The sequence below is a fragment of the Pagrus major genome, chromosome 21 (assembly GCF_040436345.1).
Source record: "Pagrus major chromosome 21, Pma_NU_1.0".
Classification (NCBI taxonomy): Eukaryota; Metazoa; Chordata; class Actinopteri; order Spariformes; family Sparidae; genus Pagrus; species Pagrus major.
The window spans coordinates 70575-90791 of record NC_133235.1 but is presented as its reverse complement, the minus strand read 5'-3'; the positions used below and the strand labels follow the sequence as shown (position 1 = coordinate 90791).

Below are 20217 nucleotides of genomic sequence, written 5' to 3'. Positions count from 1 at the left end.
CAGAAACGCATTGTGGGAATTTTAGTTTCAATAGAACATTCGTCATTTAGTATTTTGACGTAGTACAAACTTACGATTTTCTAATATGGTGACTTGCCAGCAATAGCTCCCAAATTTGTGTACTTACTAAAAGTATATCAGTGGAATAGTAGAATAGATGTGTTATTTTTAGTATTAAATTTACTCGTACGTTAATTCAACCATTATTATTTGAATTGGCTGTTTTTCTGTGTTGTCAGACTTAAGCAAAGACTAGCCCGACCATTTTGGAGCCAGACATTAGCTCCATTCATATTGCCCTTTGAGTGCAGGAATCATGCACTGATACTCCACCTCGCCGTTTGTGTGAAAGTTACAGATGTGGAGAGTGGGGACAGTTTCACTGCGGCTCTGATCCACCTATGGAGGTAGTATCAGAGCCTCAACAGAGGCGAGCTGGCGTCTGTGTGAATGGAAAAGAACAGGAGTGTGTTAGTCTGATGGTGTTCAGTCTGACAGCTAAACAGATCCTTCACTCATCAAATAAAAGAGAAATGTCCCACACTTCAACCCACAAAGCAACGTTAATGTGGTATCTTGTAGTGTCTTTGGCAGCTATATGAGGAAAAAAATACTGCAGTTATAACGTGGAAAATATAGGACAGACAGCCTCTGTCATCCTGTCTGTCCTACCGACTCTTTGTCACATTTCTGCCTGAAGAACAGCGTCTGTCCCCGGCAGCAGAGCCAGGTGGCTCCTGCAGTTGAATGGTAAATGGACTTGCATTGCTATAGCTTTTCTAAGCTTTTCCAGTCTACAGACTGCTCAAAGTGCTTTAACTTACTATGTGTTTGTCGCCTTCCACTATTGTGTTATTGTAGTTACTGATCTTGACAAAAATCACCGCGACGGTCAGCCCTCCCGACCGAGACTTCAGTGAATTTTCCCCCAGAAAACAGCATCCCTCCCCGCGAGTGAGAGAGTCAGACAGCGTCCTGATTATGTAATTAAGTAATTTAGAGCAAAAAACTTAACTTTGTCACTTTACATGATGTATGGTGGGTCAGGATCCCAATCACAACACATTATAACAGCATCCATATGATAATAAACAGTCAGCGGGTACATGTAAAGATTAACAGGTGGAAACTGGGGGAAACGCACGGTCATCATCATGAAGTGTACCGTCACGCCTCTTTTGGTCCTGCAGCGGCCACACACTGGTGCGGCTTTACACCAGAGCTGCTTGGTTCAGTGTGAACAAACAAAGGTGGAGAAAAGATGAACCTTTGCTGCAGGAATCCAGGAATCTTTTCTCACTTTCTTTAATGTTCTTATTTTTTTCATATTAATTTCATATTCTCATTATTTCTTATATATTTTTATTACAAGGTGTTTTTTTCAACATTTTCTCACTTTTTTTTAATATACTTATACTATACTTACTAATTTAATGATAATTATCATTTAATGATTTGATGAAAAGAAACAGGCATATTAAGTCCCTCCCATTTTTACCATGTAGAAAAAGCGTTGGTCTGTTCACAAGGCGCTCTTTGCAAAGCATTCTTTGTGCTTATCAAATCCATTCCACTTTTTTAATGGAAAATTCTAAATATCCATAAAATTCCATACCGTGTTTTCACTCCTACTTTGCACCCAGGCAGACTGACACATAGCTTACACAGGAGCACACACACGTTAACTAGTCATTGATGCCCGAATGCCAGGCAGCTGAGCAAGGTGGGGCACATGCTGTCACCAAAAAAAGCCTTGAATAAAGAGAGTAGACTAGATACCAAGAAGGGAAACATTACAAGAAAGAGAAAAGATAGATGGAAAATGTGACTAAAAGGGATGAAATGAAGAGGAGAGGAAGGAGCAATGACCAAACTAAAATGAGCTAAACACAAAATGGATGAAGGATATCAGAGGGGAGCTCTAGTCTTTTAATTGTTGTTGCAGTGTCACTATTACATAAGTTGATACAACTGGATGAGGTTATGAAACAGGTTATACAATGTATTCAATAAAGAATAGTAAAAGCATCAACCTCTTTCAGTCATTGTTGGTGAATAATTGCCACAATAATTCGGATAATTAGATATTTTTGGTTCTATATGATGGATTTTAAGTTATTTACTATTTGAAATGATTGCAATTATATTTTTGATAAGGTATTTATCAGATATCAGGTACCTGTGCCACAAAGCTATTAGAAATGAGTCATCAAATAACTTCCTGTGCTTTTTAATATCTTCAAATATGTGTCTGGATGAAAGTGTACCCATAATTTCTCATGCTAGTTTATCCAGATAAAAGTGTCATTACACCTGTTAAAAGGAACCAGAATACAGGAAATTACATTTCTTCTGTTACGCCCAGAACCTCGTTAGATTGTCCCATCCACATTTTAACTGCTTCCTACAGCCAAGGACTTGATTGAATTAATGAGGACTGAGCGCCATTCTAGTTATCATATATATAAGTCCCTTATTGGATTACTTGTGAAGCTGACTGTAAAGCACAAAAACATTTAGGCATTTTAGAGAAGGTGTCCCACTGAATCTAAGTAACAGACATCAGGGCCAGACAGACCCTTGGAGAGAGTTCATTATGTAACTGTGAGAGTCTGCCTGATGCAGAGACTTTTCTTCATCCTCCGTTTTGTGCTTTACGGAAACCTGGCTAGGCGAAACTATTCCTGACTCTACAGCTGCGCTACAGCTGCCTGGCTTCGACCTGTATGGAGCGGATCGCGACACAGAGCTCTCTGGCAAAATGAAGGGTGGAGGTATTTGTTTCTACACTAACAGTGGCTGGTGTAAAGATGTGACAGTGATCTTGCAACACTGTTGTCCTATTCTGGAATCTTTTTTCATAAACTGTAAACCTTTTTACAGCGCAGGAGGCGCAGCGCTTTCTCGCCGACCAAATACAGATGAGCGAAATTAGCCGGACGCTTTCGTTATTGTCCTCGGCGACTTTAACAAAGGGAATCTCAGCCATGATCTCCCCAAATACTGTCAACAGATTAAATGCCCGGCCAGAGAGGAGAACACTATAGATCACTGCTACACTACAGTCAACAGTGCCTACCACGCCGCCCCCCGTGCAGCACTGGGCCACTCGGACCACGTCAAGGTCCACCAGATTCCCGCATACAGGCAGAAACTAAAACTCTCTAAACTTGTTGTGAGGATATCCAAGATATGGTCCAGTGAATCAGTGGAGAGGCTTCAAGAGTGTCTTGACTGTACAGATTGGACTATTTTCTGGCCTCCCAACAACAGCCTGGATGAGTACACTGATTCTGTGACTTCATACACCAGCTTCAGTGAGGACCTGTGTGTACCAACACGAACCAGGGTGAGTTACAACAATGACAAGCCCTGGTTCACAGCTAAACTCAGAAGGCTCAGATTGGTCAAGGAGAAAGCGTTTAGGAGTGGGGACAAAGATGGGTTTAAAGAGGCCAAATACAGGTTTAGCAAGGAGGTGAGAGATGCTAAACGGCTGTACTCTGAGAAGCTACAACAGCAGCTCTCAGACAACAACTTGGCCTCTGTCTGGAAGGGTCTCAGACAGATCACCAACTACAAACCAAAAGCTCCCCACTCTACAAACGATTTACAAATAGCCAATGACCTGAACGAGTTCTACTGCCGCTTTGAAAAACAAAATAGACAGGCCTGTCATGATAATCAATACAGGGTTTCCGCTACATGTAATTGATCGTGGCGCACCGCCACGGCAAAATAAAAGCCGCCACACCTTCAGAATGATGATTTTTTTTTTTTTTTTTTTAATGTTAAAACAATGTAAAGCAGGTTTTCCACTAGAGGTTGCACAGACTAGTCCCCTGCTCCACAATGACGTTTTGAGCTTGACGTCGACTAGTCGCTGATCATGTAACAGTAGGCTACAAGAGTAGCGGCTTGAAACAACAGCTGAGTGCGCTGAATGAAAAAAATACGAGCGCAGTCAAGCTGGATAGAACGAGCGCGTACCAGACAGGAAGTCGGGCACAGAAAAGGCGAGAGAATCCGGTCAATTTTCAAAATAAAATAAATGATGATTAAGTTTGCTTGTCCGTCTATAAGTATTTGTCAGTTGCGTCTGCACACAAGACACATCCATAGGCTACATACAGCGCTAGAGACAGACCTGTGTTTGGAAAACCGAGCAGATACAGACGGGTTGATGTTTGACCGGCGCGGAGAGAGAGAGCAGGAGAAACTGCCGCTTCCGCGGGCAGTGTGTCCGGGCTGCCGGCAATTAAAAAAAACAAAAAAAAAACTCCGCTCATATCGACAGCTTTACGTCGCGCACAACAACAACAGCAGCAACCAACCAGGAAAAACTAAAACTGTGAGTGAAACTGTGACTGAGCAGGACTGTGATGGTGACGAGGCCTGTGTGTCGTTTTCCTCCCTAATTGTTTAATGAACAGTAGCTACAGTATTTTCTTTTGCACCTGTAGGCTATATGTTACAAAAAAACAAACTGATTTACAGCTTGTTGTTTATAAAGCTGCTGTACTGTGGACTCATTTCTGTGCATGAGCTGTCAGTCAGTGAAACAGATTGTTGCAGAGCATTTCCCTCCTCCTGGGATTTTAGTTATGATGGGAAAAATATGAATGATGTCATCAGCGACTAGTCGACGATCCGGTCGCGCGCACCCCTCCTCCCCCCCCCCCCCCCGTCGATCAGCCCACCCTCGCCGCCACTCTTTAAAAAAATCCTGGCGGAAACACTGCAATAAATCAATTAATCATACGATAAATTAAAATGATCTCGATAATTTCCATTTGCATGCTTGTTTGTTTTCCTCGTGTCTCTCACTAGAACCCTCTTGTCAGTCACTAGCCCCATTCACGCAGCCGTTTGCATGCGGGGATACTGCGCCAATTCTCCGCATCCGCCTTTGTGTGAACGTTTAAGATGCGGTGAGGGGTGAAATTTCGCTGCGCCTCCGGAGGTAGTATCAGAGGCGAACCGAGCCGGCGGCGTGGAGCGAGGGCGTGTTGATCTGATGGTGTTGGTGTCTGATAACTCTACAGATCCTTAACTCAACAAAATAAAAATAAATGTCCCACAAAGCAACGTTACAGGACCAAACAACAGGAACGTAGTAACTGGTCGTGTCTTTGGCAACTTATGTGAGGAAAAAAATACCGCAGTTATTCGTGGAGAAGTGTCTGTCAGCCTGTCGGTCTGACCGACTCTTCGTCACATTTCTGCCCGAAAAACAGCGTCTGTCCCCGGCAAAAAACTTTAACTAACCAAGTGTTTGTCGCGCGACGGTCAGTTACTGTTGTCATGGTGACGGTCAGCCCTCCCAAATAGACTCAGTGAACTTAGTGAACCCCGAGAGTGAAATAGTCAGACAGCGTCCAGTTTACTGATGGCGATTATGTAATTATGTAAATTATAGAAAAACGTAACTTTGTCAGTTTCCAGGATGCTTGGTGTGTCAGGATCTCAATTACAACACATTATAACAGTATCCATATGATTATAAACAGACAGCTGGTACATGTTTAGATTAACAGGAGGACACCGGGGAAACACCTTGGAAAAAAAACACATACGTCATCATCATCACATGTACCGTCACGCCTCCGCATTACTACAGACAATGGTGCTAACATTGTTGCTGCAATAAGGAACCGTGGCTGGCCATGGCTCAATTGCTTTGGCCACAGCCTCCATCTTTATTTATTTTGGATATTTAAAATGTCTTTTTCACATTCCAATGTTAAATATTCTTTAGAAATAAAGGTTTATTGATCTTTGAAAGGGTGTACTTGCATTATTATGCCATTATCATTATATTAGTTGAAAATGGTCTCAAAGCGACAATATTATCGTTTATCGCAATAATTTCTAGGACAATTTATCGTCCAGCAAAATTTGTTATCGTGACAGGCCTACCTGTCACCATCCCCCGGGATCCAACCCAACTCACCCAGACCCCCAGCCACTCCCCCCCACCCCAGCAGAGGCCCTGGCCTCCCCACAACTGCCCCCGAGCTCTGCTGCAGGAAAAGCTCTCCCAGCTGCATGTACCAGACTCCACCTGCAGGTGGATCACTAACTTCCTGTCTGACAGGAAGCAGTATGTGAAGCTGGGGAAACACGTCTCTGACTCCCGGACCATCAGCACCGGCTCCCCTCAAGGCTGCGTCCTCTCCCCTCTACTCTTCTCCTTGTACACAAACAGCTGCACCTCCAGTCACCAGTCGGTCAAGCTCCTAAAGTTTGCGGACGACACCACCCTCATTGGGCTCATCTCTGGTGGTGATGAGTCCGACCACCAGAGATGGGAGATTGACTACCTGGTGTCCTGGTGTGGACAAAACAGCTTGGAGCTAAATGCAGAAATCCAGCCCCACCTGCCCCCATCACCCTGTGTGGCTCCCCTGTGGACTCTGTGGAATCCTTCCGCTTCCTGGGCATCATCATCACCCAGGACCTCAAGTGGGAGCTGAACACCAGCACCCTCCTCAAAAAGGCACAGCAGAGGATGTATTTCCTGCGACAGCTGAAAAAGTTTAACCTGCCAAAGCCAATGATGGTGCTCTTCTACCCCTCCATCATTGAGTCCATCCTCACCTCCTCCATCACCATCTGGTACGCTGCTGCCTCTGCCAAGGACAAGAGCAGACTGCAGCATATCATTCGCTCCGCTGAGAGGATGATTGGCTGCTGTCTGCCATCCCTCCACGACCCTGGATATAAGCTCTTTGAACCACTCCCCTCTGGCAGAAGGCTGCGGTCCATCAGGACCAAAACCTCAAGGCACAAACTCAGTTTCTTCCCGACTGCAGTTGGCCTCACAAACAATGCCCGGGTCCCCCACTGACACTGAAAAAAATGACTTCTACCTCTTACACCATATAGTCACGTTGCACTAATGAGAGACATGTGACTACATATCTCTCTCACTTTGTTGTCACTTATGGTTCTGTCTGTCTCGCCTGTCTCTATTTGTTGTCTATTTATTGTTTTTTGTTTATTGTTTACTGTATGGCACACGCACCTTCGAGACCAAAACAAATTCCTTGTATGTGAAAACCTACTTGGCAATAAAACTCATTCTGATTCTGATTCTGATATGGGACTTAAATGGGCCTATTACAGGCATATCAGTATTGCCATATGTTTTCTGATATGCACCGATATTTTACCATATAATGCAGAAAACGATGCTTGGGGTGATTTTTGAATGGTGCAATCACTTACTTTGTCCAGCAGAGCATGCTCCGAATCCATTATTAACAGCACTCTCAGATTCAGCAGGCCAGCAGTATGTAGCAGAGTGTGTCACAGCTGATAATACGGACAGAGTGAAGCAGTTTCTTCATGTAAAGTTTTTAACTGGTTTGTACAAGCCCCAAGGAAGAGCGGCAGGCTTTGAAGCCAGTTTTCATAGTGGCCAAACCCTGTGATTACATTGTCACTTGATGTCACTGCCACTCAAAAAGACTTTTTCCATATGATATAAACCCCACAAAATGACTGAGATCAAGACTGAGATGAACTGCTCACGCGGCAGCAGCAGTGGGCAGAGCCAAAAGGCTGCGATCAAGTCGGACAGTTTTCCAGCAGCCTTCAGTCTGTACAGGAAGTCACAGAAACACTATCATCCTGTTAGATCTGATTCTGATTGATATAAATGTTTATCAGTTTGTACACAGTCTTCAGTTGTTCATTCTGACACCACAGCCTATTAAAGCTCTACACAGGCCATCTGTGAATTCTGTATGGGTCAACCTCTATTTTACATAAATTCGCAGGTATCAGCTTCATGTCAGTTTGATGCCGTTTATAAGTCATCTGAGCAGAACTGTCTCTCTCAGACTACATTAATAAGTGCAATACATTAAAAGTCAAACACAAAGGAAAAGAATACAATACTATACAATAATAGTTTTCATTATTGATCTGTCACATATTTATAATGTCGGGGCTGAATCCTCACATCCCACTTACCACTAGTTTTTGTTAAATATTTTACAGGCCGATTTAGGCCTGTCACGATAACAAATTTTGCTGGACGATAAATTGTCCTAGAAATTATTGCGATAAACGATAATATTGTCGCTTTGAGACCATTTTTCAACTAATATAATGATAATGGCAAAATAACGCAAGTACACCCTTTCAAAGATCAATAAACCTTTATTTCTAAAGAATATTTAATATTGGAATGTGAAGAAGACATTTTAAATATCCAAAATAAATAAAGATGGAGGTTGTGGCCAAAGCAATTGAGCCATGGCCAGCCACGGTTCCTTACTGCAGCAACAATGTTAGCACCATTGTCTGTAGTGATGTGGAGGCGTGACAGTACACGTGATGATGATGACGTATGTTTTTTTCAAGGTGTTTCCCCGGTGTCCTCCTGTTAATCTAAACATGTACCAGCTGTCTGTTTATAATCATATGGATGCTGTTATAATATGTTGTAATTGAGATCCTGACCCACCAAACATCCTGGAAAGTGACAAAGTTACGTTTTTCTATAATTTACATAATTACATAATCGCCATCAGTAAACTGGACGCTGTCTGACTATTTCACTCGCGGGGTTCATGAAGTTCACTAAGTCTTGGTCTGGAGGGCTGACCGTCACCATGACAACAGTAACTGACCATCGCAGTGATTTTTTTCACCGCGACAAACACTTGGTGAGTTAAAGTTTTTTGCCGGGGACAGACGCTGTTTTTCGGCCAGAAATGTGACGAAGAGTCGGTCGGACCGGCAGGCTGACAGACACTTATCCACGAATAACTGCGGTATTTTTTTCCTCACATAAGTTGCCAAAGACACGACCAGTTACTACGTTACTGTTGTTTGGTCCTGTAACGTTGCTTTGTGGGACATTTATCTTTATTTTGTTGAGTGAAGGATCTGTAGAGTTATCAGACACCAACACAATCAGATCGACACGCCCTCGCTCCGCGCCGCCAGCTCAGTTCGCCAATACTGCGCCTCTGATACCTCCGGAGGCGCAGCGAAATTTCACCCCTCACCGCATCTGAAACTTTCACACAAAGGCGGATGCGGAGAATTGCCGCAGGAACCCCGCATGCAAACGGCAGTGTGAATGGGGATGGTGACTGACACGAGGAAAACAAACAAGCATGCAAATGGAAATTATCGAGGCCTGCAAAATTATCGAGCTCATTTTAATTTATCGTACGATTAATTGATTTATTGATTATTGTGACAGGCCTAGGCCGATTTAAGTTATTGATTGTGTGCTGTTTATAATATGAATGTGAGCTATTTAGTCTCCACACCGGCAACACAGCATAGTATTCTGTTAACAGAACTGTTGTGCTCACATCACACAAGGCACCATAATGTAGTGCTTCATGCAACAGTAATAGGGAGTTTTGGGTTAAATTTGGCTATCAGTAATAATTAATGATTATCAGGTATAATTATTAATTATGATTACTAATTAGATCCAATTTACATTAGATCACCTCGGGGCACAACCCTTGAAGAAGGGAAAAGATAGCCAATTCACCAAATCAGTCTCAGAAAAGGTACTAAACTGTTTGTAGCTCTGATTAATAATTAATTTAATAACTACAACCAATATTACCATAACAGCTAGTAATGGTTGAAGGATTTTGGAGTTCTTGAAAGAGTAGAGGTTGGCGACATTCACTCTTGTACAATATTAAATAGGCAGCTTGAAGGTTCAAAAGTCTTTTATTTACACAAAGATGAAAACACACTAACATGTACTATATACTGTGTATAGTGTGTGTGTATGTGTGTGTGAGTGTGTGTCTGGCAGAACAAAGAAACAATGGTGGTCACTGATATCACATGTGGTTGTGATATGCTCCAGGCTCAAGGTATATGTGTGTGTGTGTGTGTGTGTGAGTGAGTGTGAGTGTGAGAGAGAGAGAGAGTGTGTGTGAGTGACATGATGCCAGGTTATAGAAGTTGGTTAGTTGCATGCAAAGACCCTGAGTCTGTGTGAAGCATCATTCGACTAACGTCGAATTAGCCGTCTAGGAAAGCAAACTACCAATAACCTGACCTGAGATCACAACACTCAAACAGTGGACACACATAAATCGAACACATATGCGTTACATCAACCAGAATTTAAATTTAAATTTAAATTTATCTATATCTGTTCCTCAGATTTTGAAGTTAGCTGGCAAGCTTTGTGTTGCAGCTGCTGGTGCTAACTGATCAGGAATACTGGCAGGACCTTGTGTCGCTGCAGTGAGGATAAGTTCTTTGGACCTGCTGCAAATGCAGCTTGCAGCTCTCCGCAGCTGTTAGGCCCAGAAGAAGAGATCTTGAGGGCAGCCAGTCCCGTGGGGGAGAAGATGGAGAGGAGCCCTTGAGGATAAGAGAAGCTTGAGGAGAAGAGAAAGAACAAGGGAAGGCGCTGGAGTTTTGACTATCTGATCAGAGGGGGGTCCGTCACCCTGACCAATAGTAGCTCAAAGCTGAATTTTGCACCTAGGTGTGAAGAATGGGGAATTCTGGGACACTGAGTTCAGTTCAGAGTCCATTTTGAAATCCACAATGAATGACTTCATCTGTGGGTCCCAACAGAACCTTCAAAATCAGACAAATAAGATCAAAATCTCTACAATTCAGCAAAAATGAAAAGTGTCTATAAAATGTCTCATATTTTTCACTCAACATCTAAACCAATCAGCTGTTAGATCAGGCGAAAACCAGGTGTTTGCAGTTGGTGGAGAGCAACTGCAGCACCTGACTCCAAAAACTGTAGCTGCCTCCATCCCCTGAGATAACCGTTGCCCACATGTGCATGACGTCAGTGCAAGTCAGACACAAATCTAACCGGCATGCATTGTGCAGCGATCGCTGCTGAATGATTCTGCGCAAGCATCTTGAATGAGCCTACTGTCATAACTGAGGCCATTTGGTCAAGTAAAATTTGGAAAGTCTAGAAGAGCCACACTGTAAAATATTTGTATCCTCATTTAAGTTAGCTGGGCGCTAAACCAGAAGTTAACCAGCTCGGTCGGTGGAAGTCTTTAGTGCGCTTGCTCTATGGGCACAACAAAGAAGATCCAGGTATTTTCATACTGGGGAAGTTAAACTTGTTTTGGCTTCAAAATGCCACTGAGCAGCTTCATAGGAATGAATGGGTCTTGCCTCCAATGCTGTCTCCAGATGTAATATAATGTACTTGGGTTTGTGAGTGAAATACTTCCTGGAATGTTAATAAACAATGACCCCATCAATTTCTTATTTTCAATATAACTTATATAACGTTATATCTGACATCTTCTTGCTAATGTTAGTAAGGAAGCTAGTTAGCAATGGAGCCTGAAGAGTGACAGTGAATTTTGGCATTGAAAATAAAATTTGTCATTGAGAACAAAAACTGATCTCATAAAGGAAACATTGGCATTGAAACATTTATATCCAAAAAAGTTTTACTGGCACTGAATCAATTATTTGGCACTGAAAACAATTATATTGAAATATAAACCATAAGCATTAAAATGATTAATTATTCATTCAATGACGGTATTCCGAATTTCTTCATGTCTCTCTTTTTTAGGTAACAGGATTTGTTACCATGTCAGTATTTTTTTCACTGGGTAGGGGAGGGGCATAGTGTGATTTGCATATCTGCCTACTAATGAGGAAACTCCTGACTGGGTTTTGCAGTTACGGAGCCGATACAGTTCTGACATGAGCACAAACCTAGCACCTAGCATGTCCCATGATTTCATCTGAAATCTGAAATCTGTTAGCTAATGTTAGCTCACAAAGCTAACATTAGGGTCCATATGATAAACAATGGCAGAAAGAAACAGACTAAATAGACATTAATTGAATAAATTAATTTTAATCCAGCCTGGTTTTATGTGATAAAACAACAACAGAACAACAGTCAGTTTGGGAGTTTTAAGTGAATGCCTGGAAGTCAGGGTCAGGCGCAGTGGGTAGCACTGTTGCCTCACAGCAAAAAGGTCCTGGGTTCGAGACCCAGTTGGGACAGGGCCTCTCTGTGCAGAGTTTGCATGGATGGATGGGTAGGTCAGAGTGTATAACAGTGACAGCGGACTCACATGAACGAGTCTGCAGGTTGAACGTGCATTGATGGATCCACCTTATACAGCTGTCGCTCATGTGTAAAATGGTTTAATCCTCACTTCTTTACAGTTTTATTATATCTTATGCTTATTTGGTCATGGGTCAGCTGTCGCCTGTGTCCAGGCACAGGAAATGGTGGCAGATTGGATCTGGTGGTAGAGAATTTCTAGATATCATACATGTTTGATATTTATCGGGGTGGCCCTGATGGGTCTGTGAGCTGTTCAGGAGGTTTAAGACTAGATCTGTAAACCCCTAACATTACCAGATGATCTTGGCAGACCTTCGGGATCGACCGAGTTCCTGGACCAGATTTCTCCCCCGATTGTTGGGAGGGGCGAATTGGGGTTAAATCTGCCTGATGCTCCTGCAGTGTGAGCCCTGCCTTATACAGAAGTAGCTAATGCATCTTTGTCTCTTCATCCAAACAACATGAGCTGTGCTTATCCAATAAAACTCTCTCTGACACAACTAATCTGACTTCATTACTGTCATAGATTCTGTCTAGATTTTTTCTTTCTTCTTTATTGGACTATCTAGTTATCCAAACAATATCATGCTACTACAAAACAACCATCAGCTCTGAAAAACGTGACTAGTGTTTAATTTTCTCTCATCTCTCAGTGAAAGTGAAGCTGTAATGACCAAGAATGAAGCGGTGGACGTTCAGCCCGCCCAGTTGGAAAATGTCAAAAAGTCCGACAAAACCGTTGTCAGGGTGATGGCGTTTATCACTATGCCAGAGTTTGAGAGCATCCCTCAGTGAGTATTATCCCTTTAATATCCAAAATAATATGATATGACGATTGATATTGTTCATGATGTTATTGGGACATAGTTTAAAAGTGCAGCAGCAAGCTTTCAAAAGTTAATAAAAACTTGAATTTTTGTTGAAGGGTGTGGCCGTGGTGGTGCAGGTGAAGGTCAATGATTCACCTTTAAACAGGAAGTTCATGTAACTCCACTATATATGGTCGAATATGCCCTAACTTAAGACTTTGATAAGAGTCCCTGCCTGAACACATTAATATGCCAAAAGTCGTAGTGCCACCAGGAAATTACAATTATGTTTTTTTTTTTTACTTTGCTTACTTGTTGACCTCAAACAACCTCAAATTTGGTCAGAAAAATCTCAAGGCCTTCATGCAAGGTGCCAACTGCAGACCTGCCAACATGTATGCATTTTTCTTACTTGGCACGCATTTTGACCCTTTAGTACGCTTGTACAAATTGCTGCTCTCCAGGTATGCATTTTGTTGCATCTCACAGTTCGCCGGTTTCAGTTTCTATGCAAGTTCAATCTATGAAGTTGATTCTGCTGCTGAGCCACAACAATCTGCGTGTAAGTGGAGTGAAAAGCTTTTGGCCAATTAGAGCGCTACATTTTAACACCCTTGCCCACCTGCCCCTCCTAGCCAAATGCTTCGCGAGTTTAATTCAATTCAGTGCCTCAAGAAAGCCAGGGTGGCTGGATAACTGATCCCTCTTCGCCCGCTTGCTGTCACTGCTAATCGCCTGCATCCCTATAGTTCTCAGCCAATGCAAACAGCATTGAAAAGGTAAAATTAAGATGTTGAGTTTACCCGACGGTGTTGTTAACCACTCGTCAAAGTTACCGTTCATTGATGTTGTGTGTGTGTGACCTGCCAACCTTCTTCAAGGTTGGCAGGTCTGCAACTGGGGTTCAGTATCTTGCTCAAGGACACTTCAACATGCGACCTTCCAATTACTAGACAACCCGCTCTACCTCCTGACACCAACTTCCTCTCGCAGCTTCCAAAACACATGGAAATTCAGAGGTGTAATTAAATGGTCAAAGTCTGTCAACAATCTTAATACTCCTTAATGCTCCTGATTGGTTGGCGGATAGTGTCCTGCAGGATCTCCTCCCAAACCTGGATCAGGGCATCAGTGGAGCTCCTGGACAGACTGTGGCGGTACTTGGCAGCGCCGGATGCACCAATATATAATGTCCCATAGGTGCTCAATTGGATTTAGGTCAAGGGAACAAGAGGGCCAGTCAATGGCATTAAAGGAATAGTTTACTCTAGAACGAAATTCAGTCATTATCGACTCACCCTCATGCTGATGAGAAGTCCAGTGTAGTTTCTTATTCCTCAAAGTGCAGCTGGAGACCCGCGGGGGTACCCTCCTGCAGCAAAAATCCATATAACGGGCGTTAATGGCGTCCGAGACAAAACGGTCCATAAAACTACACTAAAACTTTGTAATATTCCTCCATACTGCTTGTCCGCTGCAATCCAAGTGTCCTGAAGTGGCGACAACCAGAGTTTACTCGAAACGAGGTCTTTTAGTACATTTTTATAGCTTAAACAGTCACTATACTATATTTGCCTGGAGGCACGCTCCCGCGTGCACGCAAGTCTCCCTCATAGCCGCTTGCACTACGGAAGCCGCGCCAGACAAGATCAACGAGAACTCATGATAGATACACCGGTATTTACATCCAGCTGTGAGCGACCGAGCGACACACAAACACAAGAGGGATCTGCCTTCACTAGTGATTTGAAACTCACAGCTGGATATAAATACTGGTGTGTATCTATCGCGAGTTCTGTTGAACACATTGAACACATCCGGGTACAGTCAGCTATAACATGGAGGTCTATGCGACCGTCCAAGGATATGCCTCCCCAGACCATCATTGACCCACACCGGTCATGCTGGATGATGTTACAGGCAGCATAAAGTTCACCACGGCGTCGCCAGACTTTCACATGTGCTCAGTGTGAACCTGCTCTCATCTGTGAAGAGAATGGGGCGCCAATGGGGGAACTGCCAATTCTGGTGTTGTCTCGCAAATGCCAATCGAGTTAGCAACCTGATTGGGCTGCAGGTAGAGCTGCACGATATGGACAAAATGTTGTATCTCAATATTTAAGCCAAATATCTCAATATCAATACAACATATGATATGACTATGATTTGACACTCACAGCAACAGTGAAAATTAAGCATTCTTAGAAAAATCTTGGTCTGATGGGCAACAAGCTCCATTTTGGTCTCATCAGACCAAAGAACCTTCTTCCAGTTGACCTTGGAGTCTCCCACATGCCTTAGGGTGAACTCTAGTCGAGATTTAATGAGCTTTCTTTAACAGTTGCTATCTCCTTGCCACTCTCCCATAAAGCTTTGTGTGGTGAAGAACCCGGGCAACAGTTGTTGTATGCAGAGTCTCTGCCATCTCAGCTGCTGAAGCTATAACTCCTTGACGGTGTCTTGGTGGCCTCCCTCACTAGTCTCCTCTACTCTACGCAGATTAACTTAACATATGTGCCATATTCCTTCCATTTCTTAATGATGGATTGAACTGAACTCCGGGGGATGTTCAGGGACTTGGAAATGTTTTTGTATCCATCCCCTGGCATATACTTTTTAATAACCTTTTCACGGAGTTGCTTGGAGTGTTCTTTTGTATTCATGGTGTAATTGTAGCCATGAATACTGATTAACCAGTGACTGGACCTTCAGACACAGGTGTCTTTATACTACAATCACCTGAGACACATTCACTGCACTCAGGTGATCTCCATTTCACTAATTGTGAGACTACTAGCACCAATTGGCTGGACCTCTGTTGAATAAGGTCAGTTACTTTAAAGGGGGTGAATACTTATGCAATCACTTATTTAATTATATATTTTTAATTAATTGACATTACTTTGTAGAAATCTATTTTCACTTTGACATTTAAGAGTTTGTAATTTTTTTTGTCAAAAAAGCCTAATTATATTGACCATGATTCCATTTATAAAAGCAACAAAAGGAGAAAACAAGTGGGTGAATACTTTTTATAAGCACCATATAGCACTTATTGTAAACAGCACTTAAAGTAAACGCTTTTTGTAAACTCTTTTTAACTTATTGTAAACTTTCCTACACAAACAAGGCTACAAACAAACATGCAGAACATGTTGAATTCCAAAATCAACATACATTCTACAAAAAAGTGGCTGTGTGCATTTATGTGCATGGCTTCTTTTAGAGTTTTTTTGCGAGGAAGACAAGCTCATTGACCATTGCTGGCTTTAGACAGGACCACTGACAAATTATGATGTTGTCGCCTGTGCTGAAAAGTCTCTCTGAGGGAGAGCTGATGGCTTGCATGCACAAATATTTTTGTGCCATTTTGCTCCGACGGGGAAAGCTTACTTAGAGGGCTTTCCACCATAGAAGTGGGTCCTCTTCACTATCCAGGGTAGAAGACATGAGATAGCTGTTGACTTCAAATTCTATGGATGCAGTGGCATCAAATGATGCTGTCGCTGTGGCAGTGTTGCTTTTGAAGAAGCTTGCCAATGTCTTCTTTGCCTTTTTATGCTGGGGGTGGAACTGCATCTTGTTCTACTCTCCTGCCCTCAGAGGGTGGATTCTAAAACAAACAATCTTTTTTATGTGTTGAAACATTATAATTCAACATTGCAATATAACAATCATGATATGAAGACCACAATATTTCATGCAATGTAAACATACTTATAAACATTTACTGAACTGTAAAACAAGACCATTTAATAGAATGCACAGTGTTTTCGGATTCATCCATTCTACCCATTACATTTACCTTGTGTTCCACTGTCTCCATCTCTGACACCACTCTGGCTTTGATGATGGGAATGATGTTGTCACTCATATAGTGTGTCTTAAATCTTGGGAAGATGCCACATCCAACAGCTCTTGAGTGTCTCCATCTGCTTACTTCTCTTCAGGTACTCCAACATCTTCTTTTTTAAGGACTTTGGAGTTGGAGTCTTCCTCATTTGGTGACAAGAGAGTTATGTTGAAAAGGCTCAAAGCTGGTTTAAGGTGTGAGACGCTGACATATTCTTGCCCAGACAGAGTATCAGTGGTCCCTGAGCCTTGCTGACTGACTCCAGTACTTCTAGGTCTTGCCACGTGGGGATTAGGTGCCGTGCCTTCCTATCCTCTGAGAGAACCTCTGTCAGAGCTTTGTGCTGCTCGAGGATCTTTTCAGGCAGTAGCTGCCTGGACCCCCATCTAGTTTGGCACTTGGTCATAAGTGAATGCACTGGAAGGTTGAGGCACTTCTGGGCTTGCAGGAGTGCCTGCCTCTTTCTCCGGTTGTGGGAGAAGTGGCCCACCAACTTTTTTGCAGAGACCTATGGCCTATTCGCCGCATTTTCTAGGGAAAATATATGCAAAATAATCTAAATTACAACAATAATACAATACAATAAAATAAAATAATAAAACATATAACCACACTGTTTTATCAATCTGACACGATTAAATGACGATTGACTGACAAGAAATTTGATATCATCCACATAGTGCAAGTGTATAGCGAGCAAGTGCATATCTAGATATAGATACGATAAGGATATATCGTTCAGCCCTAGCTGAAGGTACCGCCTCATGCTACCAGAAGTGACAAGGATACTAGCAGAACACAAAACTAGAGAAGAATCATTCAGGAAGGATAAGGAAAGCGCAATTGTCTGTGGCCACTTCATGCAAAACCATTCCCCTTTTGGGGATTGTCTTGCTTTTGCCTCTCCATTGCACCCGTTGTCACTTTCATTCGCACCAAAGCAGGGGAAACTGATTCACAATAACTTGTGCTTCCTAAATGGACAGATTGATATTCCTGAAATTTAACTGACTTCCCTTAACTTTTTTGAGCAGCATATACATTAAAACTGCAAGCAGTGATAAACAGGCCCTCACAACCCCGCACATATCGGGGCCTAGAATTTTGTCCATACCCCCCTGTTGTACCTGTAAATATAGCATGTTAAAGAGGAGATGTTTTGGTATTGACAAAAGATTGTTTTTTTATGTGTGTGTCTTTTTAACCTTTATTTTGTTTTCAAAGGCTGAATTTTGTGTTTCACTCAGGTACATGAAAGGACGTGCAACATATGATCAACTTAATGCTGTAGTGCAGAGTATTAACACAGCTGTAATGGCTAAATACAAGATCCTCCATCAGTCGCTGAAATCTCTCAACAGCAATGCACGCAAGCTGCACCAGCGCTTTAAGAACCAGGAGACCAAAGATACGAAAGGTACTTCCCTTTGCAGCATTCACTTTTTGACTGATGCACATTAGAGATGATTTGGTTTTCCTATCTCATTTAGTTTGATTTTATGACACATTGCATATATTATCTGATTGGTGTTCTATTTATTTTATTTATTTATGGGTTTTTTTTTCAGCCTTTATCTAATCAGGTTAGTCCCATTGAGATCACAGATCTCTTTTACAAGGGAGACCAAAAATGGCAGTAATAGAGCAACAACAATTCGACAGAAAGAAGCACACTCAAATAATCAGATAAAACACACAGACAAGCTGGACTCAACTGATCCTTAGCAAGCCTTAGCAAGCCTTAGCAAGAGTAGGTGCAAGCCTTAGTAAGAGTAGGTGCAATGCAGTAAATGACTGTCATCAGCATAAAAATGAAATTTTAAGTTAAGGAATAATAGTAATAATAATAATAAACTTTATTTATATTGCACTTTTTAAAAACACAGTTTACAAAGTGCTCTGACAAAACAAAGCTGGCTCGTAAGGAATTAACATGTCTGCTATGTAGATCGGAGCCAGACCCAAGACTGCTTTAAAAGTGATCAGTAAAATCAATTCTAAAACAGACGGGGAGCCAATGAAGGGAAGCTGAATGTTCTGTCCGAGGCAATTTATATACAAGGTAAATAATAAAAGTTCTAGGACTGAGCCTTGTGGACCTGCAGTGCCTTAGAGGCAGCACCCTCTAACTGAACAGCCTGGGTTCTTTCCGAGAGGTAGTTTGCAAACCACCCAACTGCCTGTTCAGAAAAAACAATGGCTGTAAGACGTCCAATTAGAGTATCGTGGTCAATAATAACAAAGGCCTAGGAAAAATCTATAAACAGCGAAAGACTGCACTGCTTATTATGGATGGTTCAGTTATGTTATTTATGACCTTCGTGGCAGCCGTAGCAATACTATGGTTTTTGCGAAATCCTGACTGAAATACAGAGAGCATAGAATTGGAAGCCAGATATTCTTTTACTTACACACTGACCAGAGATTCAAGCATCTTTGCCAAAACAGAGCGTTGAGAGATTGGTCGTTAATTATTTGGTTGGATCACCACCAATAGCGGAATAACAAAGGCAGTTTCCCATTCCTTGGGGATTTTATTTGTTGACAGGGTAAGATTAAAAATGAGACACAATGGTTCAGCAATTAATTCTGAAGCCAATTTAAGAAATAGTGGCTCTAAAATATCTGGACCAGCTGGTTTTCTAGTATTAAATTTTTTTAAAGCCCTGGTGACCTCTGTTGTGGTAAAGGGGTTGATTGATAAAGAACTGATCATTGATATGATGAAGAATTACCATTAGCTCTGTTGATAATTGGAGATACTGATATTTTCACAGTTAAACTATAAACCAGAGGAAATAAAATGCTTATTAAAATAATTCAACATTCCAGTCTGATCAGTAACCCTGGACTCAAGGACTCAGTAAAAATACTGGGTGGCAGATTAACTGAGTTACTGCTGGAATCTAATGATTTGATGGTTTTCCAAAATTTCTCTGGACTTTTTTGTGGTTGCTTTTTGGAGGAAAAGAGTGCATTTATTTCTTAATTGCCAAGAAAAGAGCCAGTCAGCCTCTGCTCCTGACTTACGTGCCCTGCCCCATACAGAGTAACATTCATGAAGCAGTTCAGATAGCTCAGTTAAGTAAACAGAGGATTATCACATCCTTTAATTCTAATTAAGGGAGGGGGGCGTGTTTGTTTACAGTCTCAATTAAGGTTCTATGAAAGTAATTCCAAAACAATTAAAACTGTACAAATAATGTAAAAAAGCTGCTCAACAAACATCTTCATACTACATTTTTCAACAAAACGAGGCTTACTATTACGGATTCTTGTATCTCGCACAACTGCTATCACACAATGATCAATCAATCAATAAATCAAACTTTATTTGTATAGCACTTTTCATACGTCAAAGTAACACAAAGTGCTTCACACAATAAGACCAATGATCACTTGCATCACTTGGAAAAACACCTGATGCAACATTTTTAAAAGGCATATTTGTAAAGGCTAAGTCAATGATTTTTGAAAAACAT

At 41.9% G+C, this 20217-nt stretch overlaps 1 protein-coding gene across 2 annotated transcripts in view; it reads left to right on the top strand.

The window, feature by feature from the left end:
- The window catches only part of ska1 (spindle and kinetochore associated complex subunit 1), a 32257-nt gene that overhangs the window by 9391 nt on the left and 2649 nt on the right, over positions 1–20217 (top strand). Inside the window, exons 5-6 of one of the 2 annotated variants that reach the window (XM_073490434.1) lie at positions 12727–12864; positions 17983–18152. In XM_073490434.1, the coding sequence (XP_073346535.1) occupies positions 12727–12864; positions 17983–18152 (308 nt within the window). The remainder of the gene's footprint in view (positions 1–12726; positions 12865–17982; positions 18153–20217) is intronic. The other variant, XM_073490435.1, reaches the window with a different exon arrangement.